A 16,202-nucleotide genomic window follows, 5' to 3' on the forward strand; every position below is an offset into this window, starting at 1 on the left:
GAGCTTTGCATCAAAAACAATCAATCAGTCTCGTAAAGACTACATAATCTAAATGCAATCTAGGCCTTGTGCTGATTTATTCCTAATTTGACCTGGAGACATCACCAGTTCAGGTTGTGCATCTGAGCGAATGGTTCGTATCGACAGCAGAGTTAAGGAAAGGGTCGTGGATAAAAGAGGCAGGGTGAAGATTCCCCACAAACATACCCCACAGCTGGTGTGCGCCAAGCCAAGTGTGTGGGACTGAGCAAGGATAAACGAGCATTGTTCTCACCCTGCCTCACACAGTGTGAATAAGACAGCCAACCGGCAACCCGGGGTCAAGGGGCATGTGGCCGACAACAGCAGGAGAAACCGCTGGGCCCGGTAGGTACTGATCAATGTTAAGCTAAGGGCCCAGCAAGCTGTGAGGCAAATGATCCAAACAAGCTGTTGTATGAGATGCGACTGGGTGAGAGTAAAAAAAAAAAAAAATCCCCCAGCTGTCGTAAAATTCTACACTATCGAGAAACTGGAATAACGTCAGAAACAACCGAGGCGTTTGAATCAACATTTTTAGGCAGAAGATGCAGACTGTATTTATGAATTTGTGAATGCAAGTTACAGGGAACATCAAAAGCAGGTGGTCCGCGTGCAAACCTTAGTTGACTTGAATTATTAAATCTGTCGATGTCGCACGCACCAGCCACCCCACGATTATAGTGTAAATTGACAAACTTTTCTCCAAACTACAACGGAAGCCACAGAAACCTAGTTGATGCTTCAAGAATGAGCTTTGATATCTCTCTGAGGAATACACTGTGCCTCAATAATGTGGTGGCTGTCAGGAAGGAAGACAGGAAGGGGGGGGAGGGGTGGGGGGTGGGGGGGGGCACATGGTAACTGGTTAAATCTATTTAGGCTCCCAATGAGATTTTTTTTCCCTATTTTAAGATTAAAACCACCCTTGATAATGAGGAATTTGTTTTATTTTTCTGTCCGTCCCACTCCTGAATTAAGAATGCTAACATTGTTTATTGTCATAGACCTCCTGCTTGAGTAAAAACAAAAAAATCTACTATAAAACCCAACACACTTGCATACATAACTTACAGACACACAACTATATGGGTACTTGAATTTTTTTTCAGGGGAAGCGGCTCCCGATATGCCGCCTGTACACTTCTTCCTCTCACCTTTGATGTGCACCCGAAAATGTCATCAGGCGTCAAGGAAAGATTCTTTTTTAACAGTCCTCCCCACACACAATCCAACCCTCCAAAACACACACACGCATCCACCCACCTCGTGTGTGAGCAAGACAATTTGCCGTTGCTCACTCATCCTCGTCGCTATCTTGAGCCCCCTCCCTTCACTGCTACCCCACTCTTTTCCAATCCGTAGCAGAGTACGTACCAGTTTCCACTGCAATCTGATAGCCGGCCTCCAGTCTCCGAGATGACCTTTCCAGCCTTTCTGTGTTGTCCAACAGATGCGCTCTCTGTATTAAACAGAGGGAGAGAAAGAAAGAGCGAGAAAAAAAAACATTACGCTTCAGAAACAAACAGAAAATAAAAATTGATTGAGAGGCCTGGGACCTATTTCAAAGAAACACATCAGCACCGTCACCCAAACAGAGAGACCTACAGCAACAGCATAATACAACCAGCTTGCCAATAACCCTCTCACATGACAATGTCTTACATGCTGATGGAGTATCAAGCAAGCAAATGCAGGTTTGCCTCATCTTGGACATAAAAAGACAAACTACTTGGAGCTTTGTTGCTCCTTCATATTCTTTTATGACCTGATCAGAGAACAGGTAAGGTACAAAACAGATCAAGAGCATAGCAATAGATTGGGAGAGGTTTCCAATCAAAACAAAGTGATTCAAACAAAACAGACATGCTTTAAAAATCAGTTGAAAACCTTTTTATTCATTTTTTACAATGTGAAATTTTAGATAAATTGTCCCTTCATAGTCTACACATGTAAATGCGACATTTTGCAGTAAACAGTTCTGAACTGCTACTGTCCATTTTATTAAATAAAACTTTCTTCACAATGTAATTTCATCTGCACAAGCTGTACTGTGTGTAATTCTTTAGTCATTTTTTCATTTTTTTATTTATTTTCACTTTTTGAGAGCAGTCGGACTTTTTGGGAATATTTCCAAGTGTATCTTTATGGCTTTTGTTGAGAAAATACTTGGTAGGTTATATTTCCCATAAGAACAGTCCAAATGAAGTCAGGAAATCTGAATATATGACTTAACTGAATTAAAATTAATTGTATTTCATCGAATTTGGACTGAACTGAATTCTTTATAAGGTGACATAAGTTGAATATGTTTATCTGAAAAACTATCGATTGTGAATTGTCATTATATACATGAATTGAAGTGAATTAAATTGATTCATGATGTATGGGTTACTGTGTGTCCTCCTTCCTTCCTCATTATTATAATCAGCATCTAAAACAACTAACTAAGAATGACTCAAAAAGAATGACTCATTCTTTTTGAGTCATTCTTTTTGACTCAAAAAGAATGTACAAAGATGTTTCATTATCCAATAAATTAGCAATTTGATAAAAGTGGAAGTTGGTGAAGGTCAAAATGGCTGAAATAATGTGTTTGCAAGTTTAGACAGTTGATTAGGCCTAGTTTCTTAGCTCCCATCAAAGCTCTTATTGTGCATAAAAGTAGTAAACTAAATCGTCTGTTGAGTCTGGTTTAGTGGAAAAATGATCCTTCGTACTTGCGTGCCACCATCAATGCTTTGAATGTTTGTGGTACATTTTCTTTAACTCACTACATCAATTATTTTTTGCTGCATTTAGCTAAAGTCTGTTTCCTAGGGGCTTTCATATAGCTGATAGGATAACAATTATGTTTCCCAGATTTAAAATGCATTATTTTAAAAAGGACTGACGTTGAACAATTTATTGGATAATTACTTTTCCCCAACTGATGTCAGCTCCAAGTGCATTTTAAATATTGACAAGATTTCTTTTTTCCTCTCTAGTTTTTACTTTGTTTTTTTCCTCAGTGTTTCATATTCTGGAATATGAAGAATAGGAGCAAAACTTCCAAAAGAAAAGGGGGTTTTATATCAAGAAAATATTACCATTGTTAAGATCTAAGAACATTTCTATCAATTTTTGCCTTTTTCTACCTGACCTTTTTGAATTTGCTTGTTTCATAGTAACCATGTATGAATTCCTGTCTGTTTTGGAGACATTTTGCAGATAAATTGTTCCTTCAAAGTCTGAACATATATATGCAGCATTTCGTTGATGATAGTGAGTGAAATGATTGTCAATCAGCTTTGACAATCGTTGATTGATCATATTCTACTGAACTACTAGGAAGCTTGATTAAATGACATCAGCAAATAATACCTACAACTAACTACCTAACTAACCCAAAGAAGAATCAGAACCAAAATAAATGGAGAAAGGTCAAATACAACGTCTTCAAAAAGACAACTGAATTAAATTATATGTGGGATTAGAATATTTATGTCCTTTTTTTAAACAAACTTATTCTATGTTTGGTAAATGTAAAGTTTCAACAACTCATCTAAGGCACAAATAACTCTTAAAAGCAACTACTAAGGACTCTGATTAACAACATACTGGAGATCTTCATGTTAAAGTTCAAACTCCTGTAAGGCTCAGCTTTCATTAAACCCATACTACATACAGTAGATTATCACAAATAGCATAAACATGGGAGAGTTAAGTGTTTACCCAAATGCTGTTTGTTTTGATGGCCTTTTCTAACACGCTGCGTTAGGAAACTGATCAGATTTAACACGTTTGACAGTAAAAAAGAAGCCCGATGAATGACAACAACCCCGCTGACAATATTTGATGCCCATCACATGAGTGAAAGGGACAGGGGAAGAACTGAAATCTCTAGTCTTGGTTGGGCTGTCAAAATGTGTACCAGCTAATCACTCAGAGGAAATGAAAAATGTGGAGGAAAAGGGGGGGAAAAAAGCCTACGACACACTTTTCAAAGTTTGACAACAAGAGGGATGGGAAAAGAGCAGGGAGGAGAAAACTCCCTCTGAACTCTTCCTTCCCTCATTTCCTTTTTCTTTGTGTGTCTGACAGATGTCATTTAAAATTGCAGAGATAGGTTTTAATAGTTAAAGCAAGGGCAGGGGGAGAAAGGAGGAATGATGGAAAGAGTGGAGGAAATGGGTGCCAAAATGAGTTTGTGGTAGGTGCGAATCAAAATAGAGACAATGAGTGGGACAGGATATATGGTGTTATGTTCTTTTGCTGAAAGGTGTGGCAGGGGGCTTTGAGGGTGGGTTACATAGGTGTGAAAGTCGCAGCGGCACCAACAGACATGGTGGCAGTGCGCTTGCGGGAGAAAACGGTTACCAAACTTGGGCAATAATGAGCCCCTATGGATCAGTTGAAATAGTGGGGACGTATTGACATGCAATGCTTAAGCTAATACACCTAGACCATGGCTGCACTGCCTGTGTGTGCCTGGGAGCATGAGGCAGCCGGGGATACTGACAGAGCAGACGCACTCCCTGGGTTCTTCAAAGAGCTCAAGTGATTAGTATGTTATCATTACCATTCGAAACGTGATTTTCCTATTCCCTCTCGGCAAAGGTGACACGTCTCGGGGAGACGGCCGGCAGACTTGCTGCGATGGAAAGCCACTTCAAAGCTTTCTCCTCCTGAATTTCTCTCCCTCTCTGTGTCTTTTCTCTCCCTCGTTCTGTCTTCTTTTTAGGGCCGGGGGGAGAGGAGGGTGAGCGCGGGTGGGTTGGTGAGGCGGACGGGGGTGCTGCAGGGGTAGTGGTGGCGCGTTCATTAGAATAATACGTTCTGAGTTTGACAGTTAAAAAACCTAAAGGAAAGGTGAAAATTCAGCCACTGAGATTCCAGTAATGGCGCACTCTGATGGTCCTAATAATGGAACAACCCACCCATGGTCGTAGGAAGATCATTTAGAAATTAAAACCAAGCATCCTTCACTATATTCAGAACTACTATTGAGATTGCTATCCCAAAAATTTAAATGTCACAACAAACAGGGTTCTTACACATTTTCAAAATTATATACTTTTCCAGTTTTAAATTTACGGAGTTCTTAGGCTGTTCTATTTTTATGGATGTGTTATAAATACATTTGCTCACTATGAATATATGGTAGATGTACTACAAGATGGATGGATGAATGGATAGATGGACGAATGGATGAAAAACAAACAGTGGGTGGGAGATGGTTAATAGATGGATGTATAGACAAAGAGATGGAGGGTTACATGGATGGATTGACAAACCATTAATGGCCAGATGGACAAAAATGTGGTCAGATAGACTGCCAGATGGATGGCTGGCTGGATGGATGGATGGATGGACTGATTGATTGACAAAAAACAACTGGATTTTGTCAATGCAGACAGATGGATGAAGGACAACTTTTAAACATAGTTAAAGGAAAGTCTACAAATACAAATTTCTTGTATAAATGTATTTTTATTTATCTTTTTCAATACTGAATTACAATTCCAGGGTTCTGCAGTTGCTGCAGATGAAAATCTCTGAAACATCTCTGTCAGCATTTTTGTTAAGGGCCCTTACAGTTCCATAACATCCATTTAGGATTGATCTTTGTGATTCTCGTAGCTGTTGCAATTCCCTTAGAACAAAGGCATCTGCATACTAATCCTTATTTAGGCTTTAGGATGTACCTGCAGCCTAAACTTGTCAAGTATTCCTCCTAAAAACACAAGGATATGTTCAAATTATACTAGATTGTCTCAAGGAACCTTGAAGCAAAGTATTTAAATGTAGTATAAGATAAACTATGTGCCTCTGTGTGCTCAGGTGTACCTCTCTGCTGCCACCACTATTTCTGCCAATGTATGCCTTTTCATCTGACACCTACATTTTGAACAAAGATCTTCTTAGGAAGCTCAAAAATGGTGTGTTTTTGTTGTGCTTTTTTGCGTCAAGAAACACTCTTCAGTTGTAAGTTATTAACAGGGAGCCCCAGAACAATGCAGCTGTAGCTCAAAAGAAATCTCTCCCCTCTTCTTTCGTTCTCCTGCCTTTTTTCAATATCAAACACAGGCAGTTACTATCACCATTTTCCAAAGTTCAGATGATTTCCTTATTATTTCAATAAGGGTGGGGGAGAGTCAAAGTGAATAATGATGACAGCTGTGATTCAGACTGACTGTGTGATCTTCTGTGTCGTTTGTTTGGGACTTGTAAGACGAGGAATTACAAGTGTCAAACAGCTGTGAATATGGGTGCTAAATATTTAAACATGTTTTTCAGCTGAAGGAAAAAGAAAGTGTAGTTTCTTTAAAAGCAAGGCTTAAGTGTGCATAAGCTTTGCCAGCCTTTGAATCAAATGTAGGAAGAGTGAAAGAGTTAAAGGCGCCAATGGCAGAGAAGGCGAAGAATCGAGTGCGATTACAAAGACTGGACAATGGAACAAAGGCAAGACAAGTAGGGTAGCTAAAGATGTCTTATGACCCTGAGGCTAAAGTAAATATAGAAAAATAACAGAGCAGCAAGAAGAGGACACAAAAGTACTGCTAAATAAAATCTAAATGCTTTATGCCATTGCATCTGGGTCAAGTTTCAACTCTAAATTATACATAAGCGTGAAAAAGAAGGAGCAGAAGTTCTGTGTTTGAGCATAATTCCTCATAGATTAACAAAGATAAGCTTCTCACCAAGAAATTCACACTATGACAAGAATTGTGAAATACCTCAGTTAGGATCAGACAAATTTTCCTTAAATATTTTTTATTATTACCCAATGTCTCTACACATAAATGTTTCTATAAACCATGCTTATTAGTTATCAACTTTTATTTTTATTTTGTCAGTTTCTAACTGATAGTTATTTTGATTGTTTAAGCTATGCTCACAATAACATGAAAAACGTAAGGATTTTCTGTTGTGTTTGCATTAGTGAAGAACAATATAATAAAACATTGCAATGGTGATATCAGTTGCAATATATACCTATTCAGAAATATAGGATCAATTCAATTCTGTCAAACTGACAGAGTTGATTGGATGTGTTCCAATTCAATGCAGCTACAAAACACTAGTCAGGAATAGTCCAGTTTGCAATTAGATAAAAGGTTTTCCATTGAAGGAAACACAACCAACTGCATTGAGTCACTGCAACAATCGCCCCCTCCTCCTGGTTTTTACCTTACAGTAAACCTCAAACAGAGCATGCATAAATAATGTATATTACAGTTATTAATGTAGAGCACTGAAAACTTAAAGGGAGCTCCACTGACATTGGAAAATGGACATCTGACATACAAATTACGGTTTTAGTGTGACTCACTCTGACTGTTGCTACAGTATTCTGTTTTAATGGCTGCATTACAATCTAATAGCATTTATTAGTTCAACACAAGTACTATTAATGACCTTAGTATTACTTATCCACTATAGATAGCTAAAACAGATAAGGAACACTGATTTCACAGTTTGCTTGAATTGTTTACAGCCTGAGTGGACTGCCAACTTAAAAATACAGAAGCAGCTTTGAACAGTTCTGAAAAGGGTAATTTAACAGTATTCAACCATTATCAAAACTATAACATTAGAGGAGAAGTTAAGTGTCTCTCTATGCCTCTCCAACTTCAGCCACAAGGAAAATGGCTTAAAAGACTGAGGGAAAATAGGGATTTGGTAGTGTAATCTCGCCCCACTGTTACCAATGCACATCACACAATGAATCATAAAACAGTGCTGATCTTGGAAAGATGAGAATTAAATTATCTCTGTCAAAAGTTTGGTTTATTGTAACAGACAGAAGATTGCTCTATTTGCAACCAGTCATGTCAAAATATTTGTATTAATCAAAATTAGCAACGTGTCACTCACACATAAGTTCATTAATGTCTGAACTGCTACTTTTTTACCTTGCTTCATCTCCTAATGTCTGTATTCACAAAGACCCATCTCAAATAAAATGTAAACCTTCTTATCTTTAAAGTGTGAAGGAATAGGGAAACTGGCCTAAGCAAACCCATAGAGCTTTTCTTCCAGAAATGCAAACTAGTCCAGTGAGCAGATTATAATTTACTGCAAAGGAGGACAAATGAAATTTTCAGTAGGAAAAGGAGGTTTTAATAGAAGCACTTACCTCTTCACGTAACTTTATCAACTGCATCAGGAGAGCAAAAATGAAAGAAGAAAGAAAGATGGAGCAGGTGAAGGACAGATAAAAACAAGGCAGAAACATGGGAGGAAGACCACCACGTTCGAGGTTAGAATGAAGAAATAAGTTTGATGGTACATCCGTTTAAATGTTTAATATTCGGAAAGCGCAAGAGAAATGCATTAAACAAATCTAAATACACTGTTCAGGAAGAATCCAGTCAACAAACAGAGATCAAGTCCTGCTGCTGTCAGATTAAACAAGGAGGAGACTGGATTGCTCAAGTTAAACTATCTGCTACGTTATAAAGGAAGTCACATCGCAAAAGTTGATATGGAAATAGAAAAGATAAAGAAAGTTAAATATTGTCTTTACAGTGTATTTAAATGTTGTGGAAATATCTCATATCTGTCATTTTGATGATTTGTTTATTTAAAAGAAAAAGGATAAAAAGAATGTGTGCCCCTTTGGAGCAGAGTTAAAAAAATGTACTTGAAATTCTTTTTATTGGTGTTGATATGTTCTCAATATTTAATGTTGCTTATCCAGTTTCAGTAAAGGCACATGCTGTTCAAAACACATATGGAGAGTCACGTGAGGCTACCATTGTACACAAGTAAACTGCAGCTCATTATTGGAACAGCTGCAGATGATGAAAAATTAATCTTTGCCCAGCTATCCATTTTGGATGATAGAAAATAGCAAAATTACAATAAGTACATAAAAAGTTTTCTTGAAACTTGTGTCCCAGATAATGAATCAGATCACAACTAAAAATTTTGCTTACCTGGCATGTTTTTAAATGTAAATTAAAATAGTGACAAAACAGGCTTATTTACTTTGACAAACATAGATGAAATCATTTTTTAGGACGTCAAAAGAACAAGTCAAGAACCAACTAAGGCTTAAGTTGATCATTAACGTTAGCTTAACGTTAGCATCAATAGAAAAAAAGAAAGAAGTGCCTGCCTGCACCTAACTCTACTCCTGCACTGATTAGGCTGATTTGACTGAGTCAAGGTGAGATATTCACATCTAATAACACTGTAGTTGTTAAGAATGGCGGTGGGACATTATGCTGAGGAATTGTTGTGCTGCTAAAGGTACTGATTCATTGCTTAATGTGGACAGAATAATAAAGAACTAAGACTAAACTGAAACTTGTAAACAAATTTGTGTACAACTGGACAATGATTCCCAATAAATATCTAAATTTGTTAGGGACAAAATAGGGTAACTTTAAGCTTCTAGAATGGCTTGACACCATCAAACCACTTTAAATGAGTTCTTATAAAAAGACTGGCCATTTATTCAACCAGAATTATCTCAGATCCTCGTTTATGACTACAAATTCTGTGGGGTTGCTTTCCTTTTTCCTTAATAATATCGTTTTTGAAGGATATTAGTTGGGTTCTGTATGTATAACTTTGACCTTTAGTGAATTTGAGGGCAAAAAAATCACAACAAAATACAACTTATGCAACTAATAGTTTTTGAAGATGTTTGAAGTTGTTGTATAATCCATGTACTCTAATAAAATATATGTACCCTAAAGTCGTGTTAAAACTGCTTTAATTAAATCATTATTTTTTTCTTGATTCTAATCTGTTCTTAATTTTTACTCAACAAAATCAAAATACTGTCACTTATGTTATTTAAAAACACACTGATTTAGAATTTTTAGATTGATCCAATTTTTTAATTCCAGAAGCAACAACAAATTGATTTTTTTTGTTGTTTAAAATAAAAATACAGTGCATGTAGAAAAACGAAATAAATAATGGCTTCCTACATGTAGTGTAGGAAGTAAACAAGTGTTAATGTGGGTTGCTGTTTTTTTTTTTCCAAAGAGCTCTTACCCTTGAAAATGTTGGCAGAAACAAGACGTACTTTGGAGTGTCTTTCTAAGTCGAGCAACAACTCCCTGCTAAGAATGTATTATTGAAGAGGCCAAAGTTTAAAACGACACTGTGGATGTGGTTATTTGGGGCTCGAACGAACCCATCAGATCCTGCGATCTCTCACCCCGGCTTTGCAATCAGTCAATGGATACCAAACAAAACTTGTTCTGGCTTATTTGTGCTGCCTGACTGATTGTAAGACCTTCTGGAGGATTTGTTAAAACTATACTAGAGCTGCGATTCTTGCTTCTTGCTGTTCTGCTCTGTTTTTCTTTGGCATCCATTCTTTGGTACTGCCAACCGTGTTTGTGTTGCTAAGAGATATACAGCAGTAAACACAGAATATTGTAAATGGTATAATTACTCCTGCATGAGCGCCTTTCCTTGTGTTTTTGTGATTCCAGCCAGCATTCAAAATTGCACTGCTGCAATTTTTCTGTTATGATAATCAGCAATTTTTTTTTTTTTTCAAACAAAAGATTTTTTTTTTATCCAATACGGAATTCGATACAAGTGGTAATCTGCTTCCTTTGTAGCCTGTAAAATCTGGTCCGTGCCGGCTCAAACCAGCACAATCTCTTGTGGCCAAGCCTTCTGCTGTGACTGAAATCGAAACTATTCCGTTTAGTGTTCGTGTGTGTATTTGTTGCTTTGTGTGCATGGGGGTGTGCATGTGTGTGTGTTGCATGCAGAAGAAACGGGGGGGGGGGGGAAAGTGCAATGGTAGCCTACCACATTATTAAAAAAAATGAGCGATAGTGCCAATTCAGTCTCTGTCCGCATACAGATAACGAATAAATGCCGAAGTCTATTAAATCGTCCTTTAGCCATTATCGCAGGGCCAACACGCCATTTTTAGAACTTATGACGGTTGCCTATTTACTTAGCAATAAATCCTTGCCATGTAACCAACAGATTTGTGACTGGTAATGATCTGCTCTGCCAAGGCTATATGAAATGATCCTGACCTCTTTCAGATCGTCAGGAATTAAATTGACCGACTTGCCCAGGCCCCCACCATCTTTTCCCCTTTCCTATCGACGCCGTCTTGTTAGATAAAAAAAAAAAAAATCCCTCAAGTTCTGAGTACTCCACTCACAGCAAGACCAAGACAAGTGTTATCTCCCCAACTTTAGAAATAAAAAATGAACCAAATAGGGCTATAAATAACATTCCAACATGTAGATTTATTTTCCTTTTGTTACTCACAACTTGCTGAAACTGAGTTTAGATAGACTTGGATTTTCTTTAAATTGAACATCAAACATTTGGCCTAATTTTCAAAATAATCTCAATATGTTTACAGTTCATTAGTTTTATAATTCAAGCTTTAAAGATATTTAGATGTTTATCGTATGTTTCTTGCAAAACAAGGTTTAAATAGCAAAATATTTGTCCTACATTTTCTAATTTTTAAATTCCTGGTAGAGTAAATTTAGCACCATGCATAATGTCATTTCATTTTTAATTATTGAATCCTTTAATAATAAATAATAGATATTCTGAATTATATATTATTAATTATAACAGTGTGAAATCAGAATTATTAATAATGCGAATGACGTGTGTTTTGGGCTTTAAATTATAACATTCAGGCACACACATATAATAAGGAATTTATTTTTCTTTTTTTTAAAATTGTAACATTATTTGCACAGGTATTTTAATTTTAATTACAATTATTTGGGTAAAATAATTATGATTACAGTAAAATAGAAATACAGCCTTAAGCAAGATTAATATTTTTTTGCTTTATTTTTTGGAAAGATACTTTGCATCATGGAGTTTGTAAAAATTGTCCTTTCTGACAGCAAATCTCCTTCGAACCTCGATTTACAACGTTGAGGTGATGTCTGCATTTCACTGAATTGCCAGGAAATAAGCATATCAATAGGAAATCTCGGTTCATGCTACATGTCTCCAAAGTGTGCAGTTAATGGGTCATGACTTAAAGGATGATGGGGAGAAAAAAAACTTGAGAACTTTATTTGCCTTTGCCCTCTTTTGCATGCGTCTGTAAAGCACTGTGAGACTAAATGTGAAGGTGCATTTGACTATTCCTCTGTCTTTTCTTTTCAGCCTGCAAATTTGCAAGTGCAGAGCTTTTATTTGAATGTCAACATGCACAACTCCATGCTCGCCTTGAGACTCAGTAACCCATGCGGCCTGACAGCCGAGTCCAAACAGAAAATATAATTAGTCAAAAGACGGCTGGTCATAGATCGAGAGTGGCTGCATAGCACATGGCAGCAGCTGTACTTGTGAGAAATAGGTAAGCTTGTCTAAAATGTTAAAATGCACAAGAATACTTAAGATTATTTTTTCCACAATTATTCAAGCTATTTATAATAATGAACAATTTGGAATTTAGATGCACAAAATATTCCAAAAGTTACTTAAAGTTTTAATTCATAAATAAACTGTATAAATGTTTTTTTTGCCTGTTTTTTTTTAAATCATCACCAATTTTTCAAAAATTGTCCTTTTAAGTGTATATCTATCTATCTATCAGAAAAATGGTATTGATATTGCACTGTTTGAATAAACAATAAACTAATTTTTACTAAATTAATAAATAAATGCAATCTTTAAAATCATGAAAAATAATGAAAATTGACATTCAAATTTTTAAATGCAAAAGGCATTGTTAAAATTTATTGTCATAGTGTTTTAGTGTTATATAAAGTTATAGTGATATTTGTGACCACTTAACATTTTTGATCACTTCTATCAAACATTCTTGTGAACATTAAAATTTAGAAACAGAAAAAAAAGTAAAGAAATAAGTGAAATTAATCAATTTTCTAGGTCCATTTGAGTGTGTCTTTGTTTGTGTCTTCATCGTGAGAATCTCTTGTGAATCCAAGTCGGCACCCAGCTGGAGAACAGCTGTTGGACGTTTGGGAATAGTGGGGTTTCGGATTGAAATGTGTTCAATTATGTCTTTCTTTTTTATAAGATGTGCATGTGTTGGTCCCAATCTGGCATGGGCCAGACACTGGTCCCATGCCCTGATCCTTCTAACTGGCCGGCCAGCTTTGCATTAAACAGTGTTGCTTCCACATGACTTGGTGACAATAGTGGCGGTTTCAGCTCTCGATGGCCCCTGCGAGAGGAAGGGGAGGGTGGAGTGGGGAGGGCACCTAATCACCCTGGGGGGCAGTCGAGCCACCCACACCGGCGTTGTTTCGCGCCCCCCTTCACCAACTGATTAGCACCTTACCTGGCTCTCCGAGGAGATGGCGTCATCCCCCAGGAGCTCGTTGCGCACCTCATCACTGAAGGCAATACGTGACCTTTTCTGCAGCAGGAGGAGGATGAGGAAAAAGGACAAAAAAAAGAAGAGGAAGAAGAAGAGGAGGAGGAAGTAACAGAAGGGGAGCAAAAAAAAGAAAACAAGAGGGGAAATATGGTTTAGTGGTTCAGTTGATGCAAAAAATGTAACAGGCATTCTTGAAGCACGAGAGCCCCCTAATGGAACTCAGTGACAAACAATCCTACACATGCTGGTTGTGGATGTTTGTGTGCAAGTAAGTGCTTCGAGTAATGACAACAAGCTGCAGTGTGTGTTTATGCCCGTGCATCCATCTATCGCAAGTGATCTGTTACAGCCAGTGTTCTTAAAAGAAGCTCCCAACATCACCTTGCCCACTTAACCAAATACAAGTTGAGTAATGAAACATCTCATGTGCATGGAGAGGCTGTGGAGCAGGGGGACAGGGGAGAGGGCCATGAGGAAGTATCACTTGTCAGAGCTAAATCTTTTCTGGGGGGGCTGTCACCGCTGTCATCTCAGTGCACTGGCAGCCTCTGTGATAACACCAATGCTGTGACTTAGACAGGGAATAATTCATCACCCATTGGCGGCCCATCGGATTTAGGGTTGCCTCGCACACGGACACACAAAGTCTAACCCGCTGTCTCTCTCTCTCTTTCTCTCTCTCTGTGTGTCTCCAGATAGGCTACAATAAAAAAAGGAATGCCATGTCCCACAAAAAAATAAATAAATATATAACAGAAAAGGAGAAAGAAAAAAAAACACCACCCCCCCAAAAAAAGAAAAACACTCAGACACACATTTCACACAGACTTCAAGAGAATGCCACCTCCGATTGTGCTGGAGTTGGCTGCCATTGTACTACTTGTTTACAGACGCCCGACCCGTGGAAAAACAGCCTCTTGGCATGCCCTCTAAACTAAACACACACCAGCAGCAGACAGAGAAAGTGTTTACTGAGCCTTCCTTCGCTCCCCCCCCCTCACTGCTTTAACAGGGTTTTCTAGGTGGGCTGCAAGGAGGTGGGCAAAAATCAAAGGCAAACACAAGCAGACGAATGAAAATATCGCTTTTCTTTCACACAAATTATTTATATTGTTTATTTAATAATTTATTTAGCTTGTAAATGACTCAAAATAAGTACATGCAGTTTATTTATATTCAAAACAAAATAAAGAAATTCAGTGAAGGATCACCCAATTACCTGCTGGGGCCATTGTTTTCCTGAAAGGCTGTATTTTTTCTTTCACCCCACACTTTCTAAAGTAGGAAAGTTTCAAGAAGGTATCGTATTAGGTACATTCATGCCACCTTCCTCAGGAGAAGCAGCTTGAAAAAGACTATTCTTAAAAAAAAAAAAAAAACACACACACATACACACAAACCCAGAGAGATGATATCAAGTTGCTTGATTGAAATAACTCGGAATCCCATTGCAATCGAGCCGACTGATTTCTTTCCTTATTTTATTTTGTCTCTCCTCATAATCTGAAGCACTGAGTGGAAAGTCATGGCTGATGTGATTTGGCTGTTATTATCATGATGGCGAGAGCCACAGTTCTCAGGAGTAATTACTGAGGAGACAGAGGGGCCTGATTGACCCAGACCACAAAAACCCATTAGATAAAGAGAGCACCCAAACAACACTCGACCACAGGGAGCAAAGCCAACCGCTGAACGCCTACTGTGGGAGGAAAAAAAAAAGAAGAAAAGATTGGCAGCACAGACTCGAACACACAACACAGCCCACTAACCCCCGGCCCCTTGAAGAGCACACATAAGGACAGAATCACTGTCAAAATGTGCCACATAAGATCTGATTCCTCCATAAATTGATAAATCCTGGTTTTGTTGCACTTTAATTCTCAGTCATGGGACAGTTAATTATTATTTCTTTAAAAATCTTCAGAAACATAATTCCCTCTTAGCTCCTAAAAGTCATTTTAATGTGTTTAATTAAGTTGAATTATCCAAAATGATCTGCTTTATTTCCAATTGTAAAAGTGTCTTGCAACTGAAAGTCTGCACATTCCAAGTAAATTAGGTGATAGTGTTTTGTAAAAGAAAACCACGACCTTGGATGAATTTTAATGGGATTTTATGTCACAAACTCAAACTCAAGTGAGAGGAAAACAATTTTTTATATAAATTAAAAACTCAAAAGTGTGGTGTGGTTTTTTTATTCTATCCCCTCTTTACTCCAGCACACCTAAGTAAAATCCAGTGTATCCAATTATCTTAAGACATTTTCAAATTACTTCACAGAGTATCAAGGAAGTGAGACTTTAAACAGATACAGTTTCCAAAAGACAGCGCCATCTATTACTGTCATTGAGGTAGCTCAATATATAAATAGACAGTCTGACTTGCATTAGACTGTAAAGAACAAAACTTTAAAAGTGCAATAATTCTGCACACCACCACAAAATATATGAAAATCTCTGTAGTAAATCGATGATATGAATAAATTATTGTATATTTTTTTATCAATTTTCCAAGTGTTATATATATATATATATATATTTAAGTATATATACATTTTCCAAGTGTTGCTTATTAAAAATATTTTCCTCTTATGAAAGCCTCAAAACAAACATTTTATTTAGGAGTTGCTGAGTAAAAGGGGAGCTTCTACAAACACCTGCTGTACTGTGTGGATTTTGGCTGAAAATAATCTCAACACCCATTAGCCTGTTCCTTTGCACTTCACAATTAATATTATAAATCTTTACAAATTAATATTTATAAAATTAAAATGTTTTGTGGTTGTAAAGTGAAAAAAATGTGGGAAATTTCACGGGATATGGATATCTTTGTAGGGGAATGTATATTTAAATAAATAATATTTCCTTGTTGTTGCCATGTTACT

The 16,202-nt window shown here is 37.3% G+C and overlaps 1 protein-coding gene across 4 annotated transcripts in view; it reads right to left on the reverse strand.

The window, feature by feature from the left end:
• The window catches only part of vti1a (vesicle transport through interaction with t-SNAREs 1A), a 133,292-nt gene that overhangs the window by 93,891 nt on the left and 23,199 nt on the right, over nt 1-16,202 (reverse strand). For 2 of the 4 annotated variants that reach the window (XM_005794568.3, XM_023341370.1), the window contains exons 4-6: nt 13,280-13,357; nt 8,141-8,161; nt 1,396-1,480 (exon numbers count right to left, since the gene is read on the reverse strand). In XM_005794568.3, coding sequence (XP_005794625.1) covers nt 1,396-1,480; nt 8,141-8,161; nt 13,280-13,357 — 184 coding nt within the window. The remainder of the gene's footprint in view (nt 1-1,395; nt 1,481-8,140; nt 8,162-13,279; nt 13,358-16,202) is intronic. The other 2 variants (XM_005794569.3, XM_023341371.1) reach the window with 1 other exon arrangement.

Source organism: Xiphophorus maculatus, chromosome 10 (genome assembly GCF_002775205.1).
Source record: "Xiphophorus maculatus strain JP 163 A chromosome 10, X_maculatus-5.0-male, whole genome shotgun sequence".
NCBI lineage: Eukaryota > Metazoa > Chordata > Actinopteri > Cyprinodontiformes > Poeciliidae > Xiphophorus > Xiphophorus maculatus.